This window comes from Branchiostoma floridae, chromosome 3 (assembly GCF_000003815.2).
Source record: "Branchiostoma floridae strain S238N-H82 chromosome 3, Bfl_VNyyK, whole genome shotgun sequence".
In the NCBI taxonomy this organism is placed as follows: Eukaryota; Metazoa; Chordata; class Leptocardii; order Amphioxiformes; family Branchiostomatidae; genus Branchiostoma; species Branchiostoma floridae.
This window is the reverse complement of record NC_049981.1, coordinates 13322989-13349651: the sequence shown is the minus strand read 5'-3', so window position 1 is coordinate 13349651 and position 26663 is coordinate 13322989. Positions and strand designations below refer to the sequence as shown.

General features: G+C 38.8%; 2 protein-coding genes across 17 annotated transcripts in view; one reads left to right on the top strand and one right to left on the bottom strand.

The window, feature by feature from the left end:
- LOC118412302 (proline-serine-threonine phosphatase-interacting protein 2-like) overlaps positions 1-5801 on the bottom strand; it is a gene marked incomplete in the record, with an annotated part of 10045 nt that extends 4244 nt beyond the window's left edge. The window contains 9 exon segments of the mRNA XM_035815094.1: positions 274-355; positions 682-727; positions 1025-1093; positions 1209-1271; positions 1581-1687; positions 1955-1989; positions 2301-2375; positions 2677-2777; positions 5604-5801. Of these exon segments, the coding sequence (XP_035670987.1) occupies positions 274-355; positions 682-727; positions 1025-1093; positions 1209-1271; positions 1581-1687; positions 1955-1989; positions 2301-2375; positions 2677-2777; positions 5604-5630 (605 nt within the window).
- Positions 5802-8997: 3196 nt separating this feature from the next.
- The window catches only part of LOC118412269 (vacuolar protein sorting-associated protein 13C-like), a 65518-nt gene continuing 47852 nt past the window's right edge, over positions 8998-26663 (top strand). For 13 of the 16 annotated variants that reach the window (XM_035815017.1, XM_035815008.1, XM_035815010.1 and 10 more), the window contains exons 1-21: positions 8998-9210; positions 13278-13364; positions 13831-13926; positions 14476-14577; positions 15165-15334; positions 15784-15843; positions 16196-16276; positions 16474-16531; positions 16906-17033; positions 18810-18916; positions 19140-19311; positions 19477-19539; positions 19964-20011; positions 20384-20395; positions 20821-20950; positions 21437-21534; positions 21849-21916; positions 22118-22195; positions 23905-23997; positions 25740-25941; positions 26110-26168. In XM_035815017.1, the coding sequence (XP_035670910.1) occupies positions 9111-9210; positions 13278-13364; positions 13831-13926; positions 14476-14577; positions 15165-15334; positions 15784-15843; positions 16196-16276; positions 16474-16531; positions 16906-17033; positions 18810-18916; positions 19140-19311; positions 19477-19539; positions 19964-20011; positions 20384-20395; positions 20821-20950; positions 21437-21534; positions 21849-21916; positions 22118-22195; positions 23905-23997; positions 25740-25941; positions 26110-26168 (2012 nt within the window). In that variant the 5' untranslated portion in view covers positions 8998-9110. The remainder of the gene's footprint in view (positions 9211-13277; positions 13365-13830; positions 13927-14475; positions 14578-15164; positions 15335-15783; positions 15844-16195; positions 16277-16473; positions 16532-16905; positions 17034-18809; positions 18917-19139; positions 19312-19476; positions 19540-19963; positions 20012-20383; positions 20396-20820; positions 20951-21436; positions 21535-21848; positions 21917-22117; positions 22196-23904; positions 23998-25739; positions 25942-26109; positions 26169-26663) is intronic. The other 3 variants (XM_035815012.1, XM_035815018.1, XM_035815016.1) reach the window with 3 other exon arrangements.

Sequence of the window (26663 nt, the reverse complement as noted above, 5' to 3'; positions counted from 1 at the left end):
GCTGCAGATATAAAAACAGTTTTATATGATACTGCATTGTTTAAATATCTTATTCACATTTATTTGAAAAAATTGGAAAAATCAATGTTGCTTATCAAGGCCCTTCCATCTTACATAATGTTACTAGAAAAAGTAGTTCATCACTACGCATGTAAGACTATACCTTAGATGTATCATATTACTAGCATATTACATCTATTTACATCTAGCACCAGTAAGGTAATATGAATGATAATATATTACATTTATTATAACTTAAAGACAATATTACACACCTGACAAGAGTGGGCGTGGCACTTCTCCCAAGAAACCCTGGACTGCTCCAAACCTTCCACACAGCTCTTGTATGCCGTGTCTGTAAATTACCAACATAATAACTATTTGGTAATACAACAGTTCTAACTTTACCTGTAGTAAATGTAATAAAACACCACATTGTTGGGGAAACAAAGAAAATAGCTATTTTGATTTTTTCTTTAAAAGACCTCAGAGATGATAGAAAGCTTATTGGTAAACACTTTATTTTGTGTACAGTGTAGGGTTTCAAAATTGTAACATCTCAGAGATGATGTTTACCCTACTGTAACAACAGACCTTAGTTTATGAAGAGTGTACAAATCATACAGTAATGCTGTTTCTTAGTTATCTATCTCTGATAAGCAAACATCAGACGTGTAGTACCTGCTTGTTCTGCTTGCTGTCTGGCACCCGATGCCTTCTTTTTCAACTGGAGTAAAAGACAACAGTTTTTTCATTAACAAAACTGTTTTCTTATCATTCAATCATGTGATCATAGAGCCACAGACATGTACTTTAAGCCACAGAGGTTGCTGTTGCTAAGTACATGTAAATTCCTGAATCAGAGTACAGTTTTCACCAGCAGTGCAAAGGTTAGAACACCAAAACCACAATCTTTTCCACTCTTACTACAAAATTAAGTCCCCGTGAACTTTACAAATTTGACAGTATGTGTTGTGTTAGTAAGTTGCACCACCTTATCAATCTCTTTCTGCTGTGCAGTTACCCGGGAGGTACTGTAAGCATTCTCAGCACCGTCTGCTTCCCTACACTTCTGCTCGTATGATTTCTTAGCCTGTAGAAAAATCAACATCAAAATCTGTTCAAAATAGCTCACACAAATCTATGAACTTCAAAGAATTATACCTTTTAAAAAAATGCAGAGACATATGTTAAACTGAAGTTCTTACATCCATGGTCTTTTTGTAAAGATCCCTCTTCAATCTGGTGTACTTCATGTTGTCTTCTTCTGTCTACAGGAAGGAACATTCTGAAGTTAATGTCTACATAGTTGCCTGCTTCCTATGGTATTGAACTTCAAATACTAAGTTCCATTATTCTTTTTTCATATTGAATCAACAAGTTTGTACAAGTTGCTATATATTGCGCTTGTTAACATATCCAACTCGCTCACTCACTCACTCACTCACTCACTCACTCACTCACTCACTCACTCACTCACTCACTCACTCACTCACTCACTCACTCACTCACTCACTCACTCACTCACTCACTCACTCACTCACTCACTCACTCACTCACTCACTCACTCACTCACTCACCTCTTTCCTGCTTTGTTCCTGTAGTTTCCTGAACCCTCTAATGTCCTCTGCCTCCTTTGTCAGACTCTGGGACATCGTCATGTGCACATTTGCCAAATGCTCTGTTTCTGTTGGGCACAGAAAAGGATAATGAGTTGCACAGACCACTAATAAATATCTGACATAGTGCCTTAACACTTTATTCCTGATTTAGCCCCTCTAGGCTCCTGAATCTTAACAGCAAAAACATTGGCCATATAGCACTGGAATCTTGTGTGGAAATAAACCCACTGTTTCATAAGGAGTGAGAATAAGTCTTGAGAAACCGTTACATTTGATCTAATGTTATAATACCATACAAATTTTACTACACTATTGATAATACAGTCACCAACCTTTTCTGACAGTGTCCCATGCATTCCTTAGTATCCTGCATACAAAAGACAGAAGAAAATTCATATGGCAACTCTTTGTGTTATATCAAAGGTTCAAAAACAATGTAGTAGAGTGTAAGTCAGCACCAAGGACAGGTCTATTCACCGTATGTTAGTATTTGTGAACTTTCATTCTATTTCTAATTCTAGAATTTGATCTTTTTAATAGATGTACCCTTGTCTAGAGGGTTTTGTTTATAGAATCTGATGAAGTCTTCGTTCACAGAAAATTAGCACCAGCAGCAAAAGATCAAAGTTTTTCAAACACTTGAAAAATGGAATTGCAGAATTTTTATCTCAAACTTACCCAATCTCTCCCCCATCACCTGCACTTTTCACCATCTTCTGTAGAGTCTTGGCATAATCTTCTTCTGCTTTAGCTCTGTGTGGATAGAACAAGGACAGTTACCATTTTCTTGTCACAGCCCAAATCTCAAGCAATACCACTATGAAGGTTACTTTACTTATCAGCAGCCAATTATTTTTAAGCAAAAGAAAGATGGCTGCAAGTGTGCATTGTTTTACTTTTACATGTTTGAAGTTTTGCATGTGTACCTTTTGGTTGAGAAAGACAGTTTTGGAACTAATTGAACAGAGGTTGGCAGGCTTATTATACAGAAAAAAAATTGGATAACGTTATATCTAATTTCTAAGCGTTGGGTTTGAAACACTCAAATGTTTACCTGTGCTTTAGGAAGTCCTCCAGCTCTTTACACATATTAGACCCCTCCTTCATACGAGCTAACAGGGTCTCAAACCCCTGCGTACTGCAGAAGTCAGTACCCTGCAAAAATAGCAATGAGAATGATATGATGACTTACCAATTTCAAGTGATACTGACAGTTTACTGCGATACTGACAGTTTACTGCTGTTGTGTATCATACATTCAAGCTTGATTTTTAAAAATGCTACATACAGAATTATTGGAAAAATTTTGAGTGAAATTCATGACTTTTTTTAGACTGCTATACATTAGGCCCTACAAAGTACATAGAGTACAGTGCATTTTGCTTAAATAGAAATGAAAACAAAAGTGAGCCTGTTGTATCACATCAGTTACCCGGGTAGCAACCCTGTAAGCTTAGAAAAGCCCCTAGTATACTCACACTCACCTCAAGGGTGTGATTGAGTATGGGAATGAGACAGACTAATGGTCATTATCCTATTGAGTATGGTACCATGGTTATAATTTAAGCAATCTATAATCATTAAAATTGTGGTACTTACGAACACGAACACTAATCTACAAGTGTTGATACAAAGGCTGTAATGTACAGCCTTAGAAGGAACAGTCACAACAATTCAAAGCACCCCCTAATGAATCTTCGAACACGCCTATTTTCTGAATATCATAATCATGAGATTGGCCCATCATGAATAACAAAATTTGCCATGGCAAGAAAAAACCAACATTTTCTTTATTTCCAAGATAATTTCAATGACTCTGAGACACTTAATTGTCTTTTTTTTTCTGCTGGCAATATTGACCTACTCAATGTAACATTTGGACTTTGTATGCCTTAGCTTATTGCTATTTCTCAGGTGTTGCTAGGTTTGAGATCTGATAGGCAATAAGACCCGTATATCTCCAAGCAAATGTAAAGACACTGCCTGTTTATTTCTTATGTCAGATGTAGGGCTGGGTACCGGTACAAAACCGGTTTTTCTTATTGGACCGGTCCTGAAAAACTGGACCTGAAAAAATTAGGTGGACCGGATGTTGGACCGATTGGAAAATTAACAGATTATTTCATCAGGCATTCACACGTTTTTGCGATTGTAGGTAGAAGAAAATAAGAAGAGTGAAGTAGAGTAGAGTTTATAGTAACTTCTACTAAATTTTACAGCCAATCACACAGGTGCAAATAGCGTTGTAGGATTTTAAAACGCCAGTGTTAGTCTAATTCTCCACCCAACAGATTTCTTGGTAGTGAAATGGACCATTGGTATGAGTCATACTGAATCAGGTCCCGGTTCAGGTCCGGACCTGGACTTGATCCTTTGGACCTGAACCGGACCTGGACCTGAATTTTCTGTACCGGTACCCAGCCCTAGTCAGATGATTTACTATACATGTCCTTGAGATATTTGCATACACATAACAAGTATTACCCCTGCATGGACTTTTGGTACCCACATGTCTTACTGACAGTACAATTTTACTTGTTATAGAGTGGCATGTTTCAAAGTCTAAGTGCATATAGTGTGATCAGCTTAGACATTTGTTGTTGCATTTTCTTTTTGTACAAGATGAGTGCTGGAACAGTAACGTTACATAAATTGTTAATGTTACAGCTTTGTTTGTTTCATTCTGAAGTTCAACAGTTTTTATTAAATTGAACATGCCCCAGTCGTTTAGTCAGTGGTTTGTCTAATGAAGGACACAGTGCCTGAAAATGTTCCCTCTGCTTCCTTGAAGATAAGACCACTTCCTGCACATTAGTGCATCCAACCAATGATTTATCTGACAACAGGAACTGCTACAGTCAGAATACTGGAGGCCTGTATGCCCTAGTTTCTATAAAGAATACTGAGGCAAGCTACTTGTCCTGTGATTCTAATTTCCTATGAACGATATTAGATTTCATGTAATATGTAGCAAGGTGACAAAATTTTGTGTACATCGCAGTCACGTCTTAGTATTTAGCATGAATTTTCTTTTTAATAACTGCAAAATGCAATAATGACCCCCTGAAGCACATCTGCCATTTTGTCTGCTGTAGTTCCTCTTTGAGGTCAAGTGAAGGTGGAGGTTTCATTGCACTGCCGATTTAAGGTGAAGTCCTTTATCACAGGTTTCCTGTGCACTTCCAAGTACCATGATAATGAAAGTCATTTCCTATCTTTCACTGCTGCCAGATCTTTTAGAATTTGGTAGACAGCCAGAAAATCACACCTGGCAGACAGTGCACATCTTTCTTGGATAGTGCCCAACTTTGTCTATATTTAGCATTAATGATTTGAGAATAAGTCAGTAAGCTCAATTCAGACACTTTCTTCTACTTTTTCTCTGGCTAATGACCAAACAAAGAATACATTTGTGAAAGCCCAGCTATGAGTTAACTTAAACCAGATGTCGTCATGGTTTATTAAACAAGTCATCGCTGACTGAGATGAGGGGGGTTTATCTTGATAAAACCTCCTGGTTCGGATATCATGTGTACGTGTAGCCCTGTAGAATCGGAGCCTCAAAATGACGGGTTTCAAACACGAAGGTCAAAGTCTCTGTGTATAGAAGTCTACGCCAAAGGCAACACTAAGCGATTGATAAACAAACGTTGGAATAACTGTACACAAGAATTTTCTGTGGGACACGAGGCTATGTAGAAGAACCAAATATTCTTGATCCAAATCTATGTTACAGTAACGTTATCATGATTATCATATGCTAAAACTCTCGTTCGTTATATTCACTTATCTGTGATATCTCGGCTAGCACACAATTGCAAAGCACATATCATGTATACAAACAAGTAAAAGTTTGGTAACTGGGTAAGTTACCAAGGTTTAGAACTTAGACCGCCAAGGTTGGTACGGTGCATTCAAGTGTGTCCTGCCGGAAACCAAATAAAGCCAAGAATTTGTAAAGCTACTAAAGGTTTCACTCACCCAAAAGCTGTCTTCGAATCTCGCCATGATTCCCGTAGTGTAAACTGACGCAGGTACCCTTTAGGAGTTCAGCATTTGCGTCTGGAAAGTTAGAATTAAAGTTGAGCCAACCGATCTGAGTGAAACATGATCCCGCCTACACCAACCAGGAAGTGATAAAGTTCAGGTCAGTTCGCGGAAGTTATTTACATACTGATCACGTGGTAGGCCACGTGTCGTTTGTTGACTTTTCACCTGGGCAGTACTATTATGGATTGTAGGGGTAACAGGTACTTTGACAAAATCATTAATATGTAAACGTATCCGGAGATTAGAATTTTATTTCAGACAGACAGACAGAGTCGTCTTACCTATCGACTTTTTGGTGCGTAGCCCTTCTGCTACCTTCCTTGGGGAAATAATGGTTGGAGCGAAATACATTTGCACAAGGTTCAATTCTTCTTTATTCTTTATTGAGCTGGAAGCATAGTGGTCTCATAGTAACGTTACATAAAAATGCAGTCATTAAACTGTTTTTCTTACTGCCAAAGCCTGCTTTCACACGTTCACACTTGTTCCGAGTCGGTTGCTTCTAGTTCTACGATGCGAAGCAGACATGCAACTTACAAGTGAACCCACCTGCTTCCTCTATGGTTCAAAAGAGACACTATACGGCTGACTGAAATACTGCAGCTAAGCTCAATTCCAAAGCCTCAGCCCCAGAGACTCCACACGGTTCAACTTCAAAAGAGTCACGATACGGCTGACTTAGATACTGCAGAAACGCTAGACAAACGTACATGACACCTATTAAAATGAGGGCTTGATGTATTTTCTGGTTTGTATGGTTATCAGCGTCGTTTTGAGGCACTGTAACAAAAAGTTTACTGTGACAAATCATTTGCTTGTTGTTTTGAGCCACTCAGTCTCTGTTTGCCATTAGGTTTCGGCGGCACTAATTTTTTGCCATGCATACTAAACACTTGCTAAGGGGTAGAACTTTACCAAATTCTAGTCAAGACATTCAAGTGAACTTTGCAATTCGGCACCTAGCATAGGTGTAGGCCCCATAAAGGGCCCATCCGAGGCGCCGCTCAACTGGTCAGAACCGGCAAATTCTCTGGTAGACTTTTTGTTCTAAAGGCGGCCTTGCATAATCTCCAAGCAAATCCTACGGTGCCATAAGATAGTATCAAACTGACCAAGGAGTATAGCCGGCCAAAGGGAGTCAAACGGACACCGGTGGGTTTGATACTATATTACGCCACCCGTACCGCGGATCTGCTTGGAGATTAGGCCTTGCAGGCAAGACGCCCTTGTAGGCAAGACTGTTCTGAACATTCTCCTACGCAGAGACATAATCGGCGACAGCAAACCTCTCTACGCAGGAAAATGGTTCTTGTGGGTTCAAGTGGGACCGCGTAGCGCAGTGGGACCGTGTTCGCCCCGTGACCGAGAGGTTGCGAGTTCGAATCCGCCTGCCGTGTTACCGATCTTGTGCCCTTGGGAAAGGCACTTTACACGGCTTTCCTCACTATACTCAGGTGAAAATGAGTACATAGCTTCGGCTCACGGTGATTTACATCATTCATCCGGACGGGAGACCTGGCGCATATGAAAGGGTATGTCACCCCGTAAGGGGCGGTATAACCCCCGTCGTGTGTAAACATGTGCGAACATGTGCGATCACGTCGACCGATGATGTATGTTCGTCTGTATCCCTGTGGATCTGCCGCTACCAGCCCAAAGCTGCCTAGGCAGATCCGTGTAATGAGCTGTATCATTGGGAAATAAATAAAAGACGGTATTGCCTTCGCCTTTCAATCCGTCAATCAAAGCTAGTATACTGTAGTCTATTATCAGTATTAAAAATTCGATCTAAAGGCCGACTTATAATTATCACATACTATTTAAAGTAGTAAAGTTCAAGTCTCGCTGGCTTTCATGTGTAATTGTTTGCAAATAATACAAAAACAAAGTGAATAAGTTGAAGATTTCGGTCGCACTACTTTTTACCGCAGATAAATACTATGTTGTGCGGCCTCAATGTGATATGCATGGACGTTGGTCCGTTATGTCAGCGTATTTTTGGATAATATCACCATTCACTAGTATGGTATTATCGCATGTCAAACAATGTTTTCTACTGACTGGTCGAGGTAGAATTAATTGTCCAATCAATATGTAGTTACCAAGACACTCTAGTCAATCTGCAGCGTTTATTCCATTGTAAACTACTGGGGGTCGCTCTTTTACAATCAATGCCAGTAGTAAAATCGTATTTGCAACATTGGGCCTGTGTCGTTCTTTTCTAACAGGCTTAGTGACGCCCTTGACAAGAATAGGCGCCCGATTGCCTTGTTGCCGATGAGTTGTTATCAGCTGAAAGAAGAATGGAAAACCCATTAGGGTAACCGATGAAAATAAGTAACCATTACCCTGAATAACAGTCACCTTACTGTTGTTGTCTCTTTAACGTTATAACCGCTTCGGTTGTCGATTACTGGTCTCATGTGCTTTCAAAAAGATGGTCACGGTGTTTTACTGGCGCCATATAACGGCATGAAATAACAAGTGTTGATCCCAGCTGGGGCGACTTATAATTTAAACAGTTATATTCTTTAATCATTCATTTGTTTAGTTTATCTTATCTATCAAACTATTCAAGAAAACGAAATGGCAGACTTAGTTCCTACTGATTGATAAGTACGATCCAAAGTATTCTATGCATCACATTATAACGTTAACGTTACTTGTGGTATGCGCTGATCACGACTCAGTCTTGCACTGCTATGAACATTGCGGCAGATCGATCGATCGTCTTCCCCCCTTCCCCTTAAGAACATAGGTAGACTGTACATATTTTATTTATTTTTATGCATAAATGTATTAGTTCCCTTTAGATATTTTGTAGGTATAGCCTCTAAGATATGATGATGATCGATGATCATTGCCCATCATTCCGCACGCACGGGGGCAGATGTATCGGAATGCTTTGTGGGATATATAATACTCTGGGAAATGAATTATATGCCAAACGCATCATAACATTGAGGCGCTGGTATGAAACTAGCTAACGATAACATTAACAGATGGGCGTTGCATTCCTATATTAAAAGAGCACTTGAACTCTGGTGACGAAGTCATGCCATACCCTGATCTCGTCCACAGTGCTCTGGGGACGAGGGTACCTTTTTTTCAGGACGAGCGGAACATAGAATGGGGACCTGTTTGTGTTAATTTGACATTAAACTAACATTTATAGATAAAATAGATAGAGAAACATCTTCTAAATACAATAAAAATATGTTATTTTTGTATAAACTAGGTAATAATATAGTGGCTCACGTTGACAAAATAGCTTATTATTTCATTATAATAGCAGACCCCTACAATATAATGAGCGCTCCCAAAGGAAGACAGCTCTCACAGAAAAACGATGGACATGATGAACTGAAGGGTCCAGTTTGGACATTTTAGCGTTTTCTGTGTTTTTACCGCCCCAGTTAATCCCACCAGTCGCCAGCCATGGTGTTTGAATCCCTGGTGGTGGATCTGCTGAACAGATTCCTGGGTGACTATGTGGAGAACTTGGACCGTTCCCAGTTGAAGCTCGGCATATGGGGAGGTAAGTGTCAGGACGTGGGATGTTTTCTTTACCATTATGAAGACGAGCGTCAATGTTGGGCGGGGGTTCACAAGTCTGTGTGATATCTATCGTCTTCCCGGTAAATTTCCCAGCTACAAGGACGTAAAAGTTCAGTCCAACGTTTGTTTAAGACAGTGTATTAGTGTCTAAGAACAGAGAAAAATTCACACAAGTGAAAGTGTTTCGTATGAAACCGGTTCAACCCGGAAGCCAGGCAAAAGGGGGTGTGGCCTGAGGCGCACTGTGCACAACATCTCTCCAAAGCCTGTTGTTGATCATTGTTGATGTAGAAGGCAGTTAAAGTAACCTTATTTAGATCAACCCATTTGTCCAATACAAACAGTAACATGATACCTGTTGGAAAAAGACCAAATTTAGGTTAGAGTTTATTGTGTGCTATTTTTTTTGGCTTGGACTAGTTGGAGTGTATTGCCTCTTAGAAGTATTTTTTCCATAAGCCAACCTTAAGATTAGCAAGAGCCAGAATGAAACATCATCTGTTTGTTTGATTGGCAGATGAGATCGCTATCATCATGAAATTGAGACAATATACCTAAAATCATGATCATGTTATTTAAAGTCAACAATGGAATTCTGTAGATCTTATCAAATTTTTCTTGGTTAAACTTTTCACTGTTTGATCTCTGCACTGGGAAACCACCGTACCAACAATACAAAATTTTCTGTCAGTGTGCCCATCAGAAAAATGTTAACTCTGTAAATGCTTCCTTTTCCTGCCTACTCACATGAAGCTATGTAGTCATCAGTGTCATATGGGTAGCATTTATTTTCAGCTTATACATTACTTATGGGTGGTCAGGTCCTAGGTACACTTTGGATCAAGAAGCCAGGATAAGCTAGTTCTGGTCTGGGCCTGACTCTGGACCTGATTTAGTTATACAGTAATTCTGGAGTACTCCAGTATTGTCCAGCAACGAATACTAGTTTTGCAGTGGTACCAACCCCTTGCTTATACACTGTAGCATACATTTTTTCCTGGGGGTGGCCGGCTGGGGGGTGAGGAGTGCCCTGTGAACATGCCATTAGAAAAGCGAACCCTACATTGCCGCACAGAGGGGCCAATCACCCCTGGACAGCGGAGTTTGTGTTTCACAGCATTTATTGTCCAGCAACAGATACCAGTTTTGCACTGGTACCCACCCCTACAAACAGCTTGTAGTTGTAGAGTGTAGCATAATTTTTTTTCCTAGGGATGGGGGTGGTCTATTTCCTCAGTCTCAATAGAGGGGATTGCCCAGAGTGGTCCATTATAACTGTGAACATGCCATAGAAAAGCGGAACCTAATGCCTTGTTATTTATAGGTCAATAAACACCAGTTCATTAATGTTGCATGCACATCTTTGGGAAATGGCCCATATTGTTATTGGGCAATTGGCCAAATTGATATGTAGCAAATGGAATGCATGTAAAAGGCTACTTCAGAAGCAGAGATAACACTGATATAGTCAATTGCTTATAATAACAAATATAGTAGCTACATGTGTCTGGTGTTGTGTGGCAGTGAGCAGTCATGCTTAGCCATCACAAGGTCATGGATAGGATCCCAGCCTGTCACCATCTACATTTGTAGGATAATAATTCATATTGAGTAATCAACATGGCAGTACCAATGAACTGAAATTTGCTCATTGTACAGGAGCTTTTGCAAATAAAACAGCATGAGCATCATTCATGATTGCTTAACAGTAGATATCAAAGTGTTAGTCGAAAAATGCTCAACTTCAAATAACATTACTCATTAGATATACATGATAATTAAGTTTTCCCAGCGCTATTAGAAGGTATAAATTTATGGATCTTTTTGTTTTGACCACTCTCCTAATAGTCCTATGCAAATTAGAACCCACATATCTATGACACAGACTCAACCTTGCATATGTAGGAAAATGGTTGAGATGTAAACATTCATAAAGCAACCTCCATGGATTAAAAGTCAGATAGAGATTTAGTAGTATTCACAGAGAGCCACAATGCTAGCACTTTGATAAAGAACTGGTAGAAAAAATAGGGCTTCTGGTCCAATATGCAATGGCTCCAAAGTACAAATTGTGAACAGGCCAGGGTTGCACTAACTCTAAGTGCAGAAGTGGATTGTTACACCCTTGGGCAATTTACCTTTTTGCTATTACAGAAACCTCTGGAGATTTCTGGGACCTACATTTTGTCCCTCAGCCAAAATACTGGAGAATCCTGGGAATCTCAGGCAGAATTTTTTGAATTCTCAAGAAATCTCAGAATTCTAGGAAGCTGGCAATGTCCCTAAAATGTTTGCCATGTAGTTATTACCTTTTCTTAATGTAATCATCGTAGAATGGAACTCGTTGTCACCAACTACAGTAGGAGCATTCCTCGTAAGATAGCTTTACACAAAGCTTGCAGCTAGATGTGTAAAGGTGGTGCCACTGCTGTGCTACGTGCCTGCGAAGCTGATGTTACAACAAATGGCAGTTTTACCAACTATAGTAACCTACAAACACAAATACAGATACTGCATCATAGTACAGATATTGCATCATACTAATTATTTTGGTCAATCTAAAAGTAAACTTAAGGTTTTTAGTTACCTAGAATATCTGGTTGAATGTGTAGTAGTTAGGGGTGGGTACAGGTACAGAATATTCAGGTCCTGACCTAGACCTAATTTATTTTGAATGGACAATACCAGGGCTCTAGCCAGCATCCGTTTTTCCGTCAATTGACGGAAATTTGCTGCATGTGACGGAAAAATTTTAAAACCAATCCATCAACCTTGACGGCTTGGGGACGCCGTCCACGGCCGTAAAAGCCACACACTGTTTGTTTTGCTATTGTTATGATTGTTGGCAATGTGTGTCGGCGCCCTTTCGCATACAATAATCTCATTAAAAACCCGTTTTTCAAGGTCTCAGTTCAGTCTCTCTAACTCCTGGAATAGTGTTTCGCGACAGTGGGAATTGGCTGACGGAAAAAAAATTTGAGCTGACTAGAGCCCTGGACAATACTGTACTTAAATAAGTTGTTTGTAGGGGTGGGTACCAGTGCAAAACTGGTATCTGTTGCTGGACAATAAATGCTGTGTAACACAAACTCCGCAGTTATAATGGACCACTCACAGTTAGTGTAAAAATTACTATCAAATCTCCTCTACTAGTACTTTTGTTATTTTCTTAGACTAATTTATTAGCCTCAAAATGCAATCTGCTCCTTTTCTAATTGGTCCAACATCTGGTACACTGATTGTTTTTTTAGGTCCGGTTTGGCCCGGTCCATCAAGGAAAACTGGTTTTGTACTGGTACACCATACTGGTACCCACCCCTAGTAGTCGTAGGAGACTGAATGTGTAATTTAATGTAGTTCAATAGTTTCAATAGTTTATTCAGAAAAATCAGCGTCACAGCCTGTACAAAACAAACTTAACAACACTGATTTGTACAAATTGTTTTTATTATTAATATGGGGAATACAAAAAATTTATATAAAAATTAATCAATAATTACAATGACGCAAAAACACCTGATGTAATGAATTTTATGTCATTCCTAATGCACTATCCACCAAGCAGACCACCCTTTACCTAAGTTTATGTTATGTCACACAACATAAGCTTATTTTCAAGGACAATGTTTTTGTTACAGAGTGTTTGCTATCAAGAGACAGGCATTATTGTTCTGTTTGCATTGGCTGTAGCCTTGTGAAGGCACTGTGAAGGTAATGCTTGGTCACAAGCACATGCCAATGTATGATGGTGTATGCTGATAATGAATTGGTCACTATTATAAGGACTAGTTTGTGACACATAGTAATATGTAGCTAATGAAAGGCTGAAAGAAATTGGTAGTGGCTCAATAGAATTTCTTGTGACAATGTCATGTCTCATGACACTGCCTGTAATATTTCTTGTACTTAGTGGTCACAGTTTGTCACTACCACTGATACTGGCAACCGATGAGAGAGACTGAAACAGAATTGTGGTGGTTCAGAATCCTGTTTTCCTACATGTCAGTTGTGACTGCAGTATTTGTTGTTTCCTGTTCTACATTGTAGGTGATGCAGTGCTGGAGAACTTGGATGTGAAGGAAAATGCCCTTGATGACCTGGATGTGCCAATCAAGATCAAGTCAGGACATTTAGGTGTGTTTCAATTGTATTGTTAGTCACGATTATGTTGGTAGATAGTAAATATAGGTTATTGACAGAAGATTTCTACTGTGAAAACTTTGCCTGTCAGCCTTGCATCAAATCAAGCCTGTAACAAAAAATTACCAAAAAATGACTATTTGAGACAGTTCTGTCACACAGCGGCATTGAATATTTGTTATTTTACTACCAGGTACTTGCCACTACTTATTAGTTAAAGGGAAAGGTAGCCATTGTTGCTAGAACATTTGATGTATCTCTCAGAGAATACTGACATTATACTGTCTGTTAAAGTCATGGCTTTCATCTCTTTGCTCAGGCGAAATGAATACCTACCTAATACCTAATCTTGTCATATCTCTTCTTGGTTGTGTGGTCAAAGAGCAGAGATGGGCACTGCACTATACCCCCAAAAGGTGTGGTAAGGATATTAACATTATTTTAATCACCTGGTCTCCAGGGAAGCTGACTCTGAAGATCCCATGGAAGAACCTGTACAAGGATGCTGTCGTGGCCACCCTGGAGGGGCTGTATGTGGTGGCAGTTACCTCTTCTGGTCAGTACAGGGTCATATCGCCATTTTTGGCAACACCTCAGGAAAACAGCTGCTGAAGTTGTTGGATCAATACCGTTTGGATCAAGTTGTTGATATATATGTCATATACATGTCCTAGGAAGTAATTCAATCATTATTCAAGACTTTGGTATCAGGTCTAAAAGCTTACCAATTTTAGACAAGTTGAATACCAAAGAATACATTTTTTTTCTTCAAAGACAATTTAAATGTCTACCTTTTAGGCTTTAGGCATTAGAATGCTGCACATATGTGATAACCACATAATAATATATAGTGAAAATTTTGAAATGTTTGTGGTATAGTAGGGTTCTTCCCAGTTGCCATAAACCTCTACTCCATGAATTCATAACACAGAAAATATGCACTTCCAATGTTTTGCTAACTGTAGCCAATTGTTTCATCCCCAAACAAAAAGCAAAAAATCTCCTTTCTCCACCTACAGCGACATGAAGCCCCCATGAAAAGAAATGAATTTGCTTTGCAGGTATAGTTATGATAAACCCAGTCACAATGATGTTTCTGTACCAGGGATGAAATACGATGCGGAGAAGGAGAGGAAGATGAAACAGGAGAGCAAGAAGAAAGAGCTGGAGCGCATCGAGGAGGCCCAGATCAAGGAGGCAGAGAAAAGTAAGGATCCACGCTTCTGACACCATGTTCTCCCGTCATCTTGTGTAAATCAAAGTACTTTGAACTTATAATTCTTTTACTGTGTAAAAAAGAAAACCTTTTGTGTTTTTTGGAGGTGTACATTTTGAAGGTGTATAATGGACCAGAAAGAACTTTTGGTTGTGTTCCTAACTAAAGAGAAAGATTACATGATATAAAAAAAGGTGGTACAAGAAACTTGAATGTTCATGCAAAGGTAATTCTTTTTATAAATTTTGGAAAGTTTAACATACTTCAAATAATGTTTTGTTTAGGATGCACGTAGCTACTTGTACATATATTGGAGTAAGTATAACCTCTAATTATATGTTATCTATTCACCAGGTCAAATATTTCTGCCTCTGTAAAAAAAATGTACCTAAAGAGATATCCAATGTAATATTCCCAAGTATGATTTAATGCACTCCTGCATAATCATCTAGACCATGCATACCTGGGGTGTGCTGTGGTAGAGATCTCTATAGCACTCTGTTGTTCAATACAGTGAATATATGTACCCTGGCAGATGAAAAGGTTACATCTTAAGTTTCCGTCTTTCTGCCTTAAAGACAAAAACCAGGACAACAAGCAGGACACTTTTGCGGAGAAACTGGCGACACAGATTGTTCGCAACCTGCAAATCAAGATCCGAGACATCCACATCAGATACGAGGACACCGTGACCTTTCCGGGCAAACCCTTCTCTGTAGGGGTCACTCTGCAGAACCTTTCCTTCCAGGTCAGAGGTCAAAATAACCAGTAAAAGCATTCCTTTAAAAAGCTAACTGTCATGTTGTGTTAGTGCAAATTTCTACCCAATCCACCATGGTAATGTGATTTATCTGTAGTAGTAATTATAGTTCTTTCCCACATGCTGTTCATGAATGCCTGATATAATTTGTATTTTACACATGGTTATCATATTCCATTAGTCTCTGTAACTAACTTTATGATGCAGAAAGATGCAAGGATGATTACACAACAAGTCTGGCATCTTTCCTTTGATTCATTCCAAAATACATTCTAGTGGTAGCTGCCATGTTCATGTTTAGAATCTAAGGCACTATACAATGTTCACTAGTCTTGTTCATCATTCATCTGATGATTTAGGTAAACTTCCAGTGTTAGATGTAGGTACATTTGTATACGCAATGACATGAACAAATCATGGTACTTTTCTCCTTACAGACAACTGATCAAAACTGGAAACCCTGCATATTAAAGGACAGTGACATTATTATATACAAGGTGAGTGTTGATACTATTCTGTTACCTTGTGATCCAGAATCAGGATAATTTCAGTCAGTTTAGCTTTACATGTCATTTTAGCATGTTAAGCTCAACTTATACTTTGTCTAGTATATATGTTTCAATGTAACATATGACAAAAGAGAACAGAAATAGGTGTTGTGTATATGCACTACATTTGTACATGTAGACATCCAGCACCAAAGAAATGTCATGAAGAGAAAATATGACCCGTTGAAGAAGACAGATGACATACGGATACTGACTGAGTGTGTAATAAGTGAGGAGAAATTGTTTAAGGATATGGACTGTGAATAAACGTGACTAATTTTGTAAGTTATTTTCTGCCTAGCTTGTTTCCCTGGATGCCCTAGCTGTCTACTGGAATGTCAACTCTCCTTCCTTTGCCAACAAGGACAAAAAAGACTTGCTGGTAAGAGGGTTTGATTTCTTCTTTGATATAAATGGGCCCAAGATTATGTTTCCAGACAGCATATGTCAACAGATGTAATTATACTGTAAATCTTGGTATGTTTGCAGTGGTATACGTAGAAGTATTGCATGTCATTGGAAACATGTACATTTCTGAAAGGTTGTGCAGTTATCTAACCTTGGATATTTTTCATACAGAGCACAATGAGGAAAACCATCGCCTCTACACAGGCACAGCCCAAAGGGTTTGAGTATGGTAAGTGTTGTACAGTAATTGCTCTTAGATTTATTACATCATTCTGTTGGATGAAGAGAGTTTCAAAATTCCAGTTATTTCATTTCCCATTCATGCCATAATTGTAAATGAGACATCATATTTGCTTAACCCATAATCACATGATATATATGATATTTTCCAAAGTGTAATTATCAGACACTATATATGATATACATTACGTATCTGAGCAAGGGAGATTACAATAATGTACTTCCAGAATTTATTTAGTTATGGTATACATTATGTATGTGAGCAAAATAGACTGCAATAATGTACTTCCAGAATTTATTCTGGCTCAGCCATGCCATGCCAATTTCATATACTGCCCTGTCCTTGTACCTCCTTCCCCCCAGTATTACGACCGATTGTCCTGACGTCACAACTCAAGATTAACCCCAAGCCTGAGACCAACCTCTCCATGCCCAAGGTGTTCGTCAATGTCACTCTCAAGGAGATTGGTCTTGTGGTCGGCAAGAAACAGGTAAGGGACTGTTCAATATTCAGGGAGGGGAGGGGGTCTGGTTAAAACTATTTTTCCCATGGCCCTTCACAAGGTAAAAAAAATTCCACAGTCTTTCCCAAAAGTCAATTTTTTTCCATAGCCCTCCCCTAAAGAGGCAATTATTCCTGGGTCTTCCCATCCTATCAATGCTTGCAAAATAATCCATGATGGCAAGAAAATCACTGCGATCTCATTTGAAAGGTCCTTTGCATCCTACCTTACAGGAGTTAACCACAAAGTGAAACTCACTGCTCACTACATGTGTGTGTGTGAAACAATTTGTGATAAGAGTATTTCTGTGTTATGAAGATTATAAACACAAAGTCTGTGATTGCCACAAGAGGCTGGAAATGAATATCATTTCAAATTTGTATATATTGATTTGATTCAGAAATTACTGCACATCATGAAGGGATAGTTTCCATCACAGATATAGGTCCCATATAGCCTTTATGAGACCGTAGGACCAGGGGCAGTGTATTCTAATCCACTGTGTCAAGGAGACAGTGTTAGAAGGTTGAGCCCATCCTTCTTCTTCCACCGCATGCACTTTTACCCTAAATAATCTAAGTTTAAGATAAGAATATATACAGACAAAAGTACATTTACAATTCAATTACATTACAATGATAAGATTCCAATTATAATTACTTGGTTGCAACATTGTAATCATAGTGTCATCACATTGCAATTTGTCAGCAGCTTATTTAGATTCAATTTTCAAAATCATATCTATCTGGTAATTGCAATTATATAGCAATAGGTCACTACTGAGATGAGTCAAAGATAAACTGCAGTCTTCTTTATATCATATCAGTTATTATTATATATTCAAAAACATCAAAAATGGAGGATTGATTTTGGTAGTATTGACTACTAAGTTAACAACTTACATATGCTGAAGGTGTGGTCATGTATATTACATGATAACAAAGCATAATGCTATCAGAAATCCATACTAAATATTGAAAAGTATGTATTGTAGTAGGTTTAGTATGCAAAGTATGTCTTCATTGTCCTTGGAGCCTTGGAGCTCTGCCATGTTTGGCATCAGAGGCTGCCTAGGGGGACTAGTACATGATGGGTGGTAATCAGGATATATAATAATTATACCTTCGCAAAGTTATTGGTTCGTGCAGGGGACCAGGAATTCAGCACCAAGGAAAGGGCAAAACAGAATGTTGTTGTCTCCATTTAACATGTCATAGACTGATTCTATAATATTATGATTGTTTGAAAGGGTACTGAAATCATATTCCTTTTACACAGCATGCGCAGTTAATAAAATTCACACACACTTTTACCATCCAGTTTGTTGTGTGTCTTTCAAGAGTTTGACGTACTTGCACATAGGTGTCGTGGCTTGATGCCTGTGTCCTGTGCGTTAACACTGTGTAGATTTAGGAAATGAAAGACTTCCCTTCAATGTCAATCTATAAACGTCAACTTACATAATTCTTCTGGGTAACTTTACACCAGCACATTAAAAGAATGTGGTGAATTTAGTGAGATCTGCTTATACAGCTTCAGTAATCCAGAGGTTTGCACTCTTAAAGATATCCATATGTTCAAGACATTTGTAAGAAGACGTCTATAACAAAGTGTTCGTATCTGGCAGTCTTAAGGTGCCCAGCAGAATTATAAGAGTTTATGTAACTGCTAGAAGTAGAGGTTGTAAAACTTTATAAGATTGCTACCACATAAAACCGTAACTATTTTGTTTGATGTAAATGGAATTTTTCAATGTTTCTGCAGTACCAGGGTGTGATGGAGGTTTTAGAGTCTTTAGAACAGATGAGACTGAAGGCCATCTACAGGAAATACCATCCCAATGTGCGCCTCAAGGGAAATGCCAAGAAATGGTAAGACTTGGAAACAATAACTTGAATCTCCCACCAGACATGCAAAATACCATTAAAACATATTAACTATTATAGCAGACCAACTATATGCTTTGAGAACAGAATTTTTTTTACATTCACAGGTTTTAAATCATGGATTTACTGGTAAATTAAGAGAAAATGTTAAAATCTTCTGAAATGTCGGCTTGAAAAATACCTGACCACAGCTTATGGTGATTCTCAGGTGGGGATTTGCCCAGACTGCAGTACTGGAGGAGACTGTTAGGAGGCGTGCCCAGATGTGGTCTTGGAGGCACATCCACAGCCACAGGGAAAAATGCCAGATGTACAAAAGACTTTACAAGCAGCGCCTAGTCCAGAAAAAGGCTTCAGCAGACCTCCTCAATCAACTAGAGGTAGGGCATAATTTTACTAATGATGGTTGTGAAATAAATCAACTTAATGGTTATTTGATATGCCGTAATGTAGTATGTATCAAAACCAAAACACATTATGTATAGTATATTACATGCATATAGAATTGTTGGACATAAGCCAAAAAATGTGTTTGTTTCCTTCAGGCCCTGGAAGATGACCTGGATATTTTCAACATCACTGTCAACAGACAGCAGGCAGAGATGCAGGTAACCATAGCCACATGTCATGACTTATCAGTCAAACCAGTAGAAACCAATATTTTGGCTGTAAGAAAGCCAAAGTACATTCAACAATATATGATTTATTATCATTTTACATGACTTCGTAGTGTTCATTTGTTTACTGGCTGCCCTACTGCCAAAGTTAACTTTTATGTAAATCAAATGATCATGGATGAATAACTCAATTATCCCGATGTTAGCAACTTTTACACAGAGAGCAGTCAATTTCCAAAAAAGGAACTTCTTTGACAATTTTCTGGGCTTAAACCTAGCCTGTTTCACCAACCACATACACTGTAGATTTTAGGAAAGCTATAATTTCGGCAATTAATACATGTAACCCTATTGAGTGAATCTCTAAACTCATTATAATCATGATATAAGAAATAGAGTCATGTTTTCCCAATAGTTAAAAGTCAATCGCCTAATGCCTGAACATCATAATTTAGCATCCAAGGTAAGCCAGCTAAAACTTAATTGTAATCTATTTTGTCTTGCCTAATATTTCTAAGTTGTGTTGTCTTTCTCAAGGTTATTTGTAACATGCTCAACTTGTCTATATCGGTGTGTATTGATGCATGCACTGTTCTGCAATGTATGTTCAAGTATGGGTGACATTTATGATATTATATGTAAAACATCACAGCCTTTCCCCAATTCCTTTATGATATTACTGCTTCATGTTCAAATTGCACCTTGCACCTTTACTTTTAAAGACTGAATTTGATGGAATTTTTGACATCCCTGCATTGCAATGAACTAGTCAAGCAGTATAACGCTCACTTGATCCTTGCCAAATTTCACCCCCACACCATGCTGCGTATATAAGCTGCCCTTCAAGGTAACAGTTTCAAGATCACCACAGGCAGTTTCATCATTTCAAATAAAGACTCTTCACAGTTCCGCATGGCTGAGGTTTTGCTTGATGTCATGTGTTGAAGAGTTTCAATAGTGTGCTTGAATGTGTAAACATAGCTTGCCTGTTCTTCCATGTGTTGTCTTGTACATTGTCCAGTCACCTTGATCAGGGCGTTGTTAAAGTAATTTGAAAATTGAATGCTCTGTGATGTTGATGTGTAGATAATTAGACATAGTATATTGATCATATTCGTGAGGCTGCAAATGCTGTGGCATGTTGATGTAGATCAAATACTTATCAGTATCATTCAATGTACATGTGTTGATTGAAAAGTTTATCAACTAGTTAAGTATCTATAATAGTTAGTAATATCATTAACTTTACAAGTGCATATTTGTGGTACCAAGGTGATTCGGTCAGGGGCAGTCATCAAAGCCAAGAAGTCAGCATTCCAGGAGGAAAAGGAGAAGAAAGGATTCTTCAGCTCTGGTCCGTCGAGCTGGTTTAGCAAGAAGACAGAGAAACAAGAAATCAAAGGTACTGGTGATGTACACACAAGAACATTTTTTTTTTTCATAAGCCACAGCAAGTACATTTTGCTGATCTCACCCTCTGCAGATTCCAAAACTAATGCAAAGAGTGCAAAAGAGATGGGTAAACAAACAAGAAGACATTTTCAACATGCAATGTATAGACCATTGTATTCGTAGTGAGAGTGGAAGGGACAAAACTTGGTACCTTTTATTCCTGTATTTAATAAGTGCACAAAGTGACACAAGTATTGTAACCAAGTTTCAGTTGGTAATACCATGTTCCTTGCTTCTACAACAACTGAACTATGATGGCTAACCCTTGCAAACCTGGGACTTATGAAGAACTTACATGTACCATGGACCATAGTCCTCTTTTCATCCACAGTAAGTCCAATGGTCTGAAAATGGACATACAATGCTTATGGTTCACATGTACATGTACATGTTGAATACAGATACAAAGCTCTATAATCTGCTTTTCTCTCCCTAGAACCTGGAGACCTGATGTCAGCAGAAGAGAAGGCAAAGCTGTACTCTGCCATCGGCTACAGCGAGAACCCCACAGAAATTACTACATTCCCGCCAGAGGTCAGAGACATATTCAATCTTCTTTATTTTTTGATATTTTGAAAACTCATATCTAATCCCACTGGGTGCCATAATACTGCCACATAAAAAGATATTTTTATAGACTTTTGCAAGATAACACCTAAATATCTGAAATGTATATATCTTAGGATTACTGATGTGGCATTGTTACATCCATAATCACGTGGAATTCATGTATTTTTCTCATCTAGCAGTATTATGGCTTCTGTTGTTTTTATGAGAGTTGATGTTACCATGACACCAATCTGATAATAAGTCCTGTCACTTACTGGTACTTTCATTTTTTCCCACAGTATGTTGAGAACAAGCTGATCTTTACTTTGGGTAAGGTAACATTGGAGATCCAAGACAAAACACGTCGGTAAGTGATGGAAATCAGCTTTTATAGTTGTTACAGAACTAGTATATGTATGTTTATTGTAGGTTTCATACTGTGCTATTTGTATTCATCTTAGACTCTTAATATTGTGCCCAGATGTTTTCATCAATATACACTTTTGCATAAGATTATGCTGTGTCTAAGACACTTATCCTAATGTTACAACTCTTTGTACTTTTGCAGGGAGCCCCAGATCCTGGTGGTATCACTAACAGACATGTACACCTGTGTGCAGCAAAGACCATCAGCCCAGGCAGTCATGTAGGGAACACAGTCATTTGTCATACTTACAAAATACAATGTACCATGGGCACTCTGTAGTAGGTGTAGTCCAGTGGTTAGTGGCACTGACTCTGAACTTAGTATTAGAAATCTCGTGACTGTTGTTGATCACCTGACATGCACGCGACTTGAAAGGGTTAAGCTGTGGTGCACTGCTCTCTGAAGTAACGCCAAGGAGCCATTATGCATGCAACTGGATGCGATTTGGGAAACAGTCAAGTAGCACCTTTTGTCGGTGACACTTACTGACAGAAGAAACATCTGGCACTTTCCAAAGTCAGAGAGGGGCATTTTCCTGGTACTGTGGACCTGCATCTATTGTGCATATCTGTCTTTCTTGTCATGACCAGTGGAAGATTTAGTTCTTCAGGAAGCTAAACTGGTTCAAGATCTCTTTCTTTGTCACTAATGTTTCAATCTCCACTGGTATGTCATGAAGCTACATGTAAGTGTACGTGTATGTATTCGCCCTGTTACATGTTCCTATAATCCCTTTTGTGTTGGAGATGTTGGTAATATGATACTGGTCTTTCAAATCACATGAAAGCCAAATTGAAATCATATCCACAGAAAAGGCTTTGACAGAGAACATTACCTGATAAGGCCTTTTGGTTACAAGACTTAGTTTATCACAACAGAACAAGGCAAAGTCAAGGAAGTAATTTGTTCTAAACCAAGAGCATAGTTCTACAAAATTTGAATATGTCAGGGTTGCTATTTTAAGACTAAAGCTAACTTAATTCAGCCAGTTTTACAGCAAGGTATAACAGGCTGGAATGTATATCCATGTATGTAACATCAATATATATGTATGAATAAACCATTCTCTTATGTTGCTAGATTCCAAAAAAAGCAAAATCCTAGTTGAAAGAATGAATCATTCAAACAGTGGGCAGTATACATGTAGCATGTGCAAAAACAGTTCAAATTTCTCAGTAAATAACTTCATCAGGTTGGCAAATTATTCATATAGTAAGGTTCTTTAGGCACAACCAGGGGTTGAGGGGGGATACAAATTGGGCCACGTTTGGGATGGCATTCTTGCTGCTGCAGCGGCACCTACATCGGCTATAAGTATCAGCGAGAATTGAATCCAGCCATTCTAACCCTGAAGATGGTGTCTGAGAAACAGAGAAACATCGGAAGTAAGTACTGCCTGGTTGTGCCTAAAGAACCTTACTATATGGGATCAAATTGCTGTTTCAATCATGAAAGTCCCATTTTCATATTGAAATGGGTGTTACTCTTATCTTTTCTTTATCTTTTCATTTCTGTTTTCTTGCTTCTTTTGTATTGTTTTAGATCGATATCTGTCCATTATCATTGCTTTCATAATATCATTACATTGTCAGATCATATAATTTATGTTCATTTTTGTCATACCAGTTGAATTCATATACTTGATTTGTATTCATTTAACTTTTTCATTTCATATCATGTTTATTTGGACTCCTGACATTTGTTTTTCTGTAATTATGTTTATCTGTTTCCTATGTTCCAATATGAAATTGCATTAAAAAGAATACTTTTTGGAGTATCAGGATATCATATCAAATTCCAATGATGCTTAAGTTTTAAAAAGTGCAAATGGCAAAATTTGATACCAACAGTGATACCAACTCATTGATTTGCACAGAGTAATTTGGGTATCTTAACATTACTTTTGATGAACTGTCATCCTCATACAGGTTGAGCCCAATCAAAGAAAGGAAGGTTCCGCAACATGTTGTACTGCAGACCGCTGCGCATAAAGCCAGGGAAATAGTAGCAAAAAGTTACTGGTAAATCTTGGTGTACATGGTACCGTGTCTGGTGGGTGTCTGTAAAATTTACACTGACACAACATCATCATCATCATCATCATTATGCTGCTACATGTCAGTAGCTACATGCACTGAGGCAGGCTGCCATTGTTCTCCTGTTAGCTGCTTGTTGTTGTGCCCTCCCCTATCCACAAGCCATCTCTGAAATTTTGGCTCTACTGTAATCTTCTAAATACCTTCTTATTCAGTTCTTTCTCTGTCTTGCTGAGTTTCTGCTTAGAGCCACCCAAGGCTGTTGCTACCTACATGTACATGTGCTGAGGCAGGCCATCGTTGTTTTACATTGTGTCTCATCAGTTGTTGGTCGATTTGCCCCCTCCCATCCACAAATCATCTCTTCTACTGTCCAACTTCTCTTTCCTGCTAGGTTCTGGTTCAGATTGAGCCACCCTACCTACATATACATGTGCCAAGGCAGGCTGTCATTGTTCTTCATTGTTTCTTGTCATGCTGGTGCCCTCTTCCACCTACAATCCATGTTGGTTTACTAATATCTCGCTCTACTTTCCTCTTCCAAGTTATTGCTTGGATACCTCTAGGTCTTTCTCTTTCAGAGCCATTCTTGCCACATATCCTCAGAGTGGAGCCATCATTGTTCCTCATTTGTTACAATTTGTTGTGCCGCCCCCCCCCCCCCCCCCATGCACAAACCATCTTTGCAAGGTCTCACTCTACTGTAATCCAAGTACATGTGATTGGTTGGACAAGCTCTTTGTCTTTCCTGCTGGCTTCAAGTTTATAGCCACACTATGTCTGTGCAAACTATGTGTATATGGGTCGGCTGTATCTATCGTTTATGGTCAGTTGCCAGTTGTTGTCCAATTCACAGACCATCTCTGCAAGTTATAATTAATGGCCACCTCTTCCCCCTGCCTGGGGTTCAATCAAAGACACTCTAGGTAGTTGTATCCTTGTCACTGTCGTAATGCAACCCAGCCATTGCAGTCTTTCACACGTGTGAAAAGTCTTGGTTGAGCCAAGTCCACTGTCTGACTTCTCTGATGTTGGCATGTTGTTGCCATATGATACTCACATGACACATGCACTGTGATTTGTTGTACTGCAGTCATCATTGACAATAGCGAATCCATGTTCCTTTTTGAGCAACAGTGCATAGAAATCTAATCTCTATTCTATACATGTATCCCCACAACACAACACTCTACGATGCAAACATAAAGCGAGTAAGGAACTTTAGAATTTGAGAACTTGCTCCTCTCCAGTGACTGTAATAGGGCGAATAACTTACATGAACAGGGCTCGAAATACTTTTATCTGCAAACCTGCACTGGTGCAGGTAACATTGAAAATTACCTGCACCATACAAATTTTACCTGCACCACTCTGAATTTAGGAAGTATGGATCATACTTAAATTGTTGAGTAACCATTCCTATTTTTCTTTTATGCCTAATAGGTGGTAAGAGTCAATGCAGCTAATAACAATCCACATACACCTACATCATAGGACATTCTTGTCTAAAACCCAGTACATGGACCAGTGCAGGTTAGGTGCAGGTAGACACCAGAAATACCTGCACAGCTCCAGTTTTACCTGCACTAACCTGCATATGCAGGTGGTATTTCGAGCCCTGATGAACATCACCATCACCTAAAGTAATAGCTAAAATTTGCATGTTACATTTGCATAAATGGGAAACTTACATTCTCTTTTAACCAATACAATTGCTGCATTTGCAGGGTTGAAGCCAAGATGGACCAGATGTCTGTGTATGGCATGCCCCAGAATGGACAGATACCAGAGATGGTGGCCTCCCAAAACATCCTTGCTGACCAACACTATGCTCTTCTCAGCCTGCACATTGAGACCAATCCGCTAGATGGCAAGGCTGACACACGGGTGGAGGTGAACGCCCAACCCTTGCAGATGGTGTATGATGCTGTAAGTATGCCCTACTATGCAATACCAGTGTTGTCTTGTCCCATCATTGGTTCCATTAGATTTTAAAATAATGATTATTGTATAAAGCAAGATACAACTCTCTTTATAGAAAATTTTGATGATTGAAATTTTTGATAAGTTAAACCTTTTTCTTTAATGATCTTCCAGCAAACAGTGAACTCCATAGTCGACTTTTTCCGACCACCTGAAAACGTTCATCTCCAAGAGTAAGTGTTAAGTTTTTTGAGTGATATTTAGCTTTTTATGATCCCTGAACCTTTTGGGCTGTTTTGTTAGATCATAGCTTAATTGTTTTGAGTCAAACAAGTTTCTAATAGTTACAAATTGGACAGGTCCTGTCACAGATAGGTGATACTTAGTGTTAGCCAGCTCAGCACCAAGGACAGGTCCTGTCTCTGGTGCGCAGTAGTTAGTGACACCTAGTTCAGCACCAAGGAGAGATCCACTCATAGATATGTAATAGTTGTTGGTGTCATTTTTTCAACAGCAATAAAAGGTGTCAAGAACATACAATGTATGAATACATGTACTAGCATGGAATCAAATGCTACACATGCACACGAGTCTTGCTTTTGTTGGTGCAGGAATGTTCTGTGCTTCTTTACAATTACAAATATCCAGCTTGACCCAGTACAGGTTTCTAGCCAGCACCCGTTCTTCTGCCCTTTGACAGATTTTTGCTGCTCGGGATGGACGAAAAG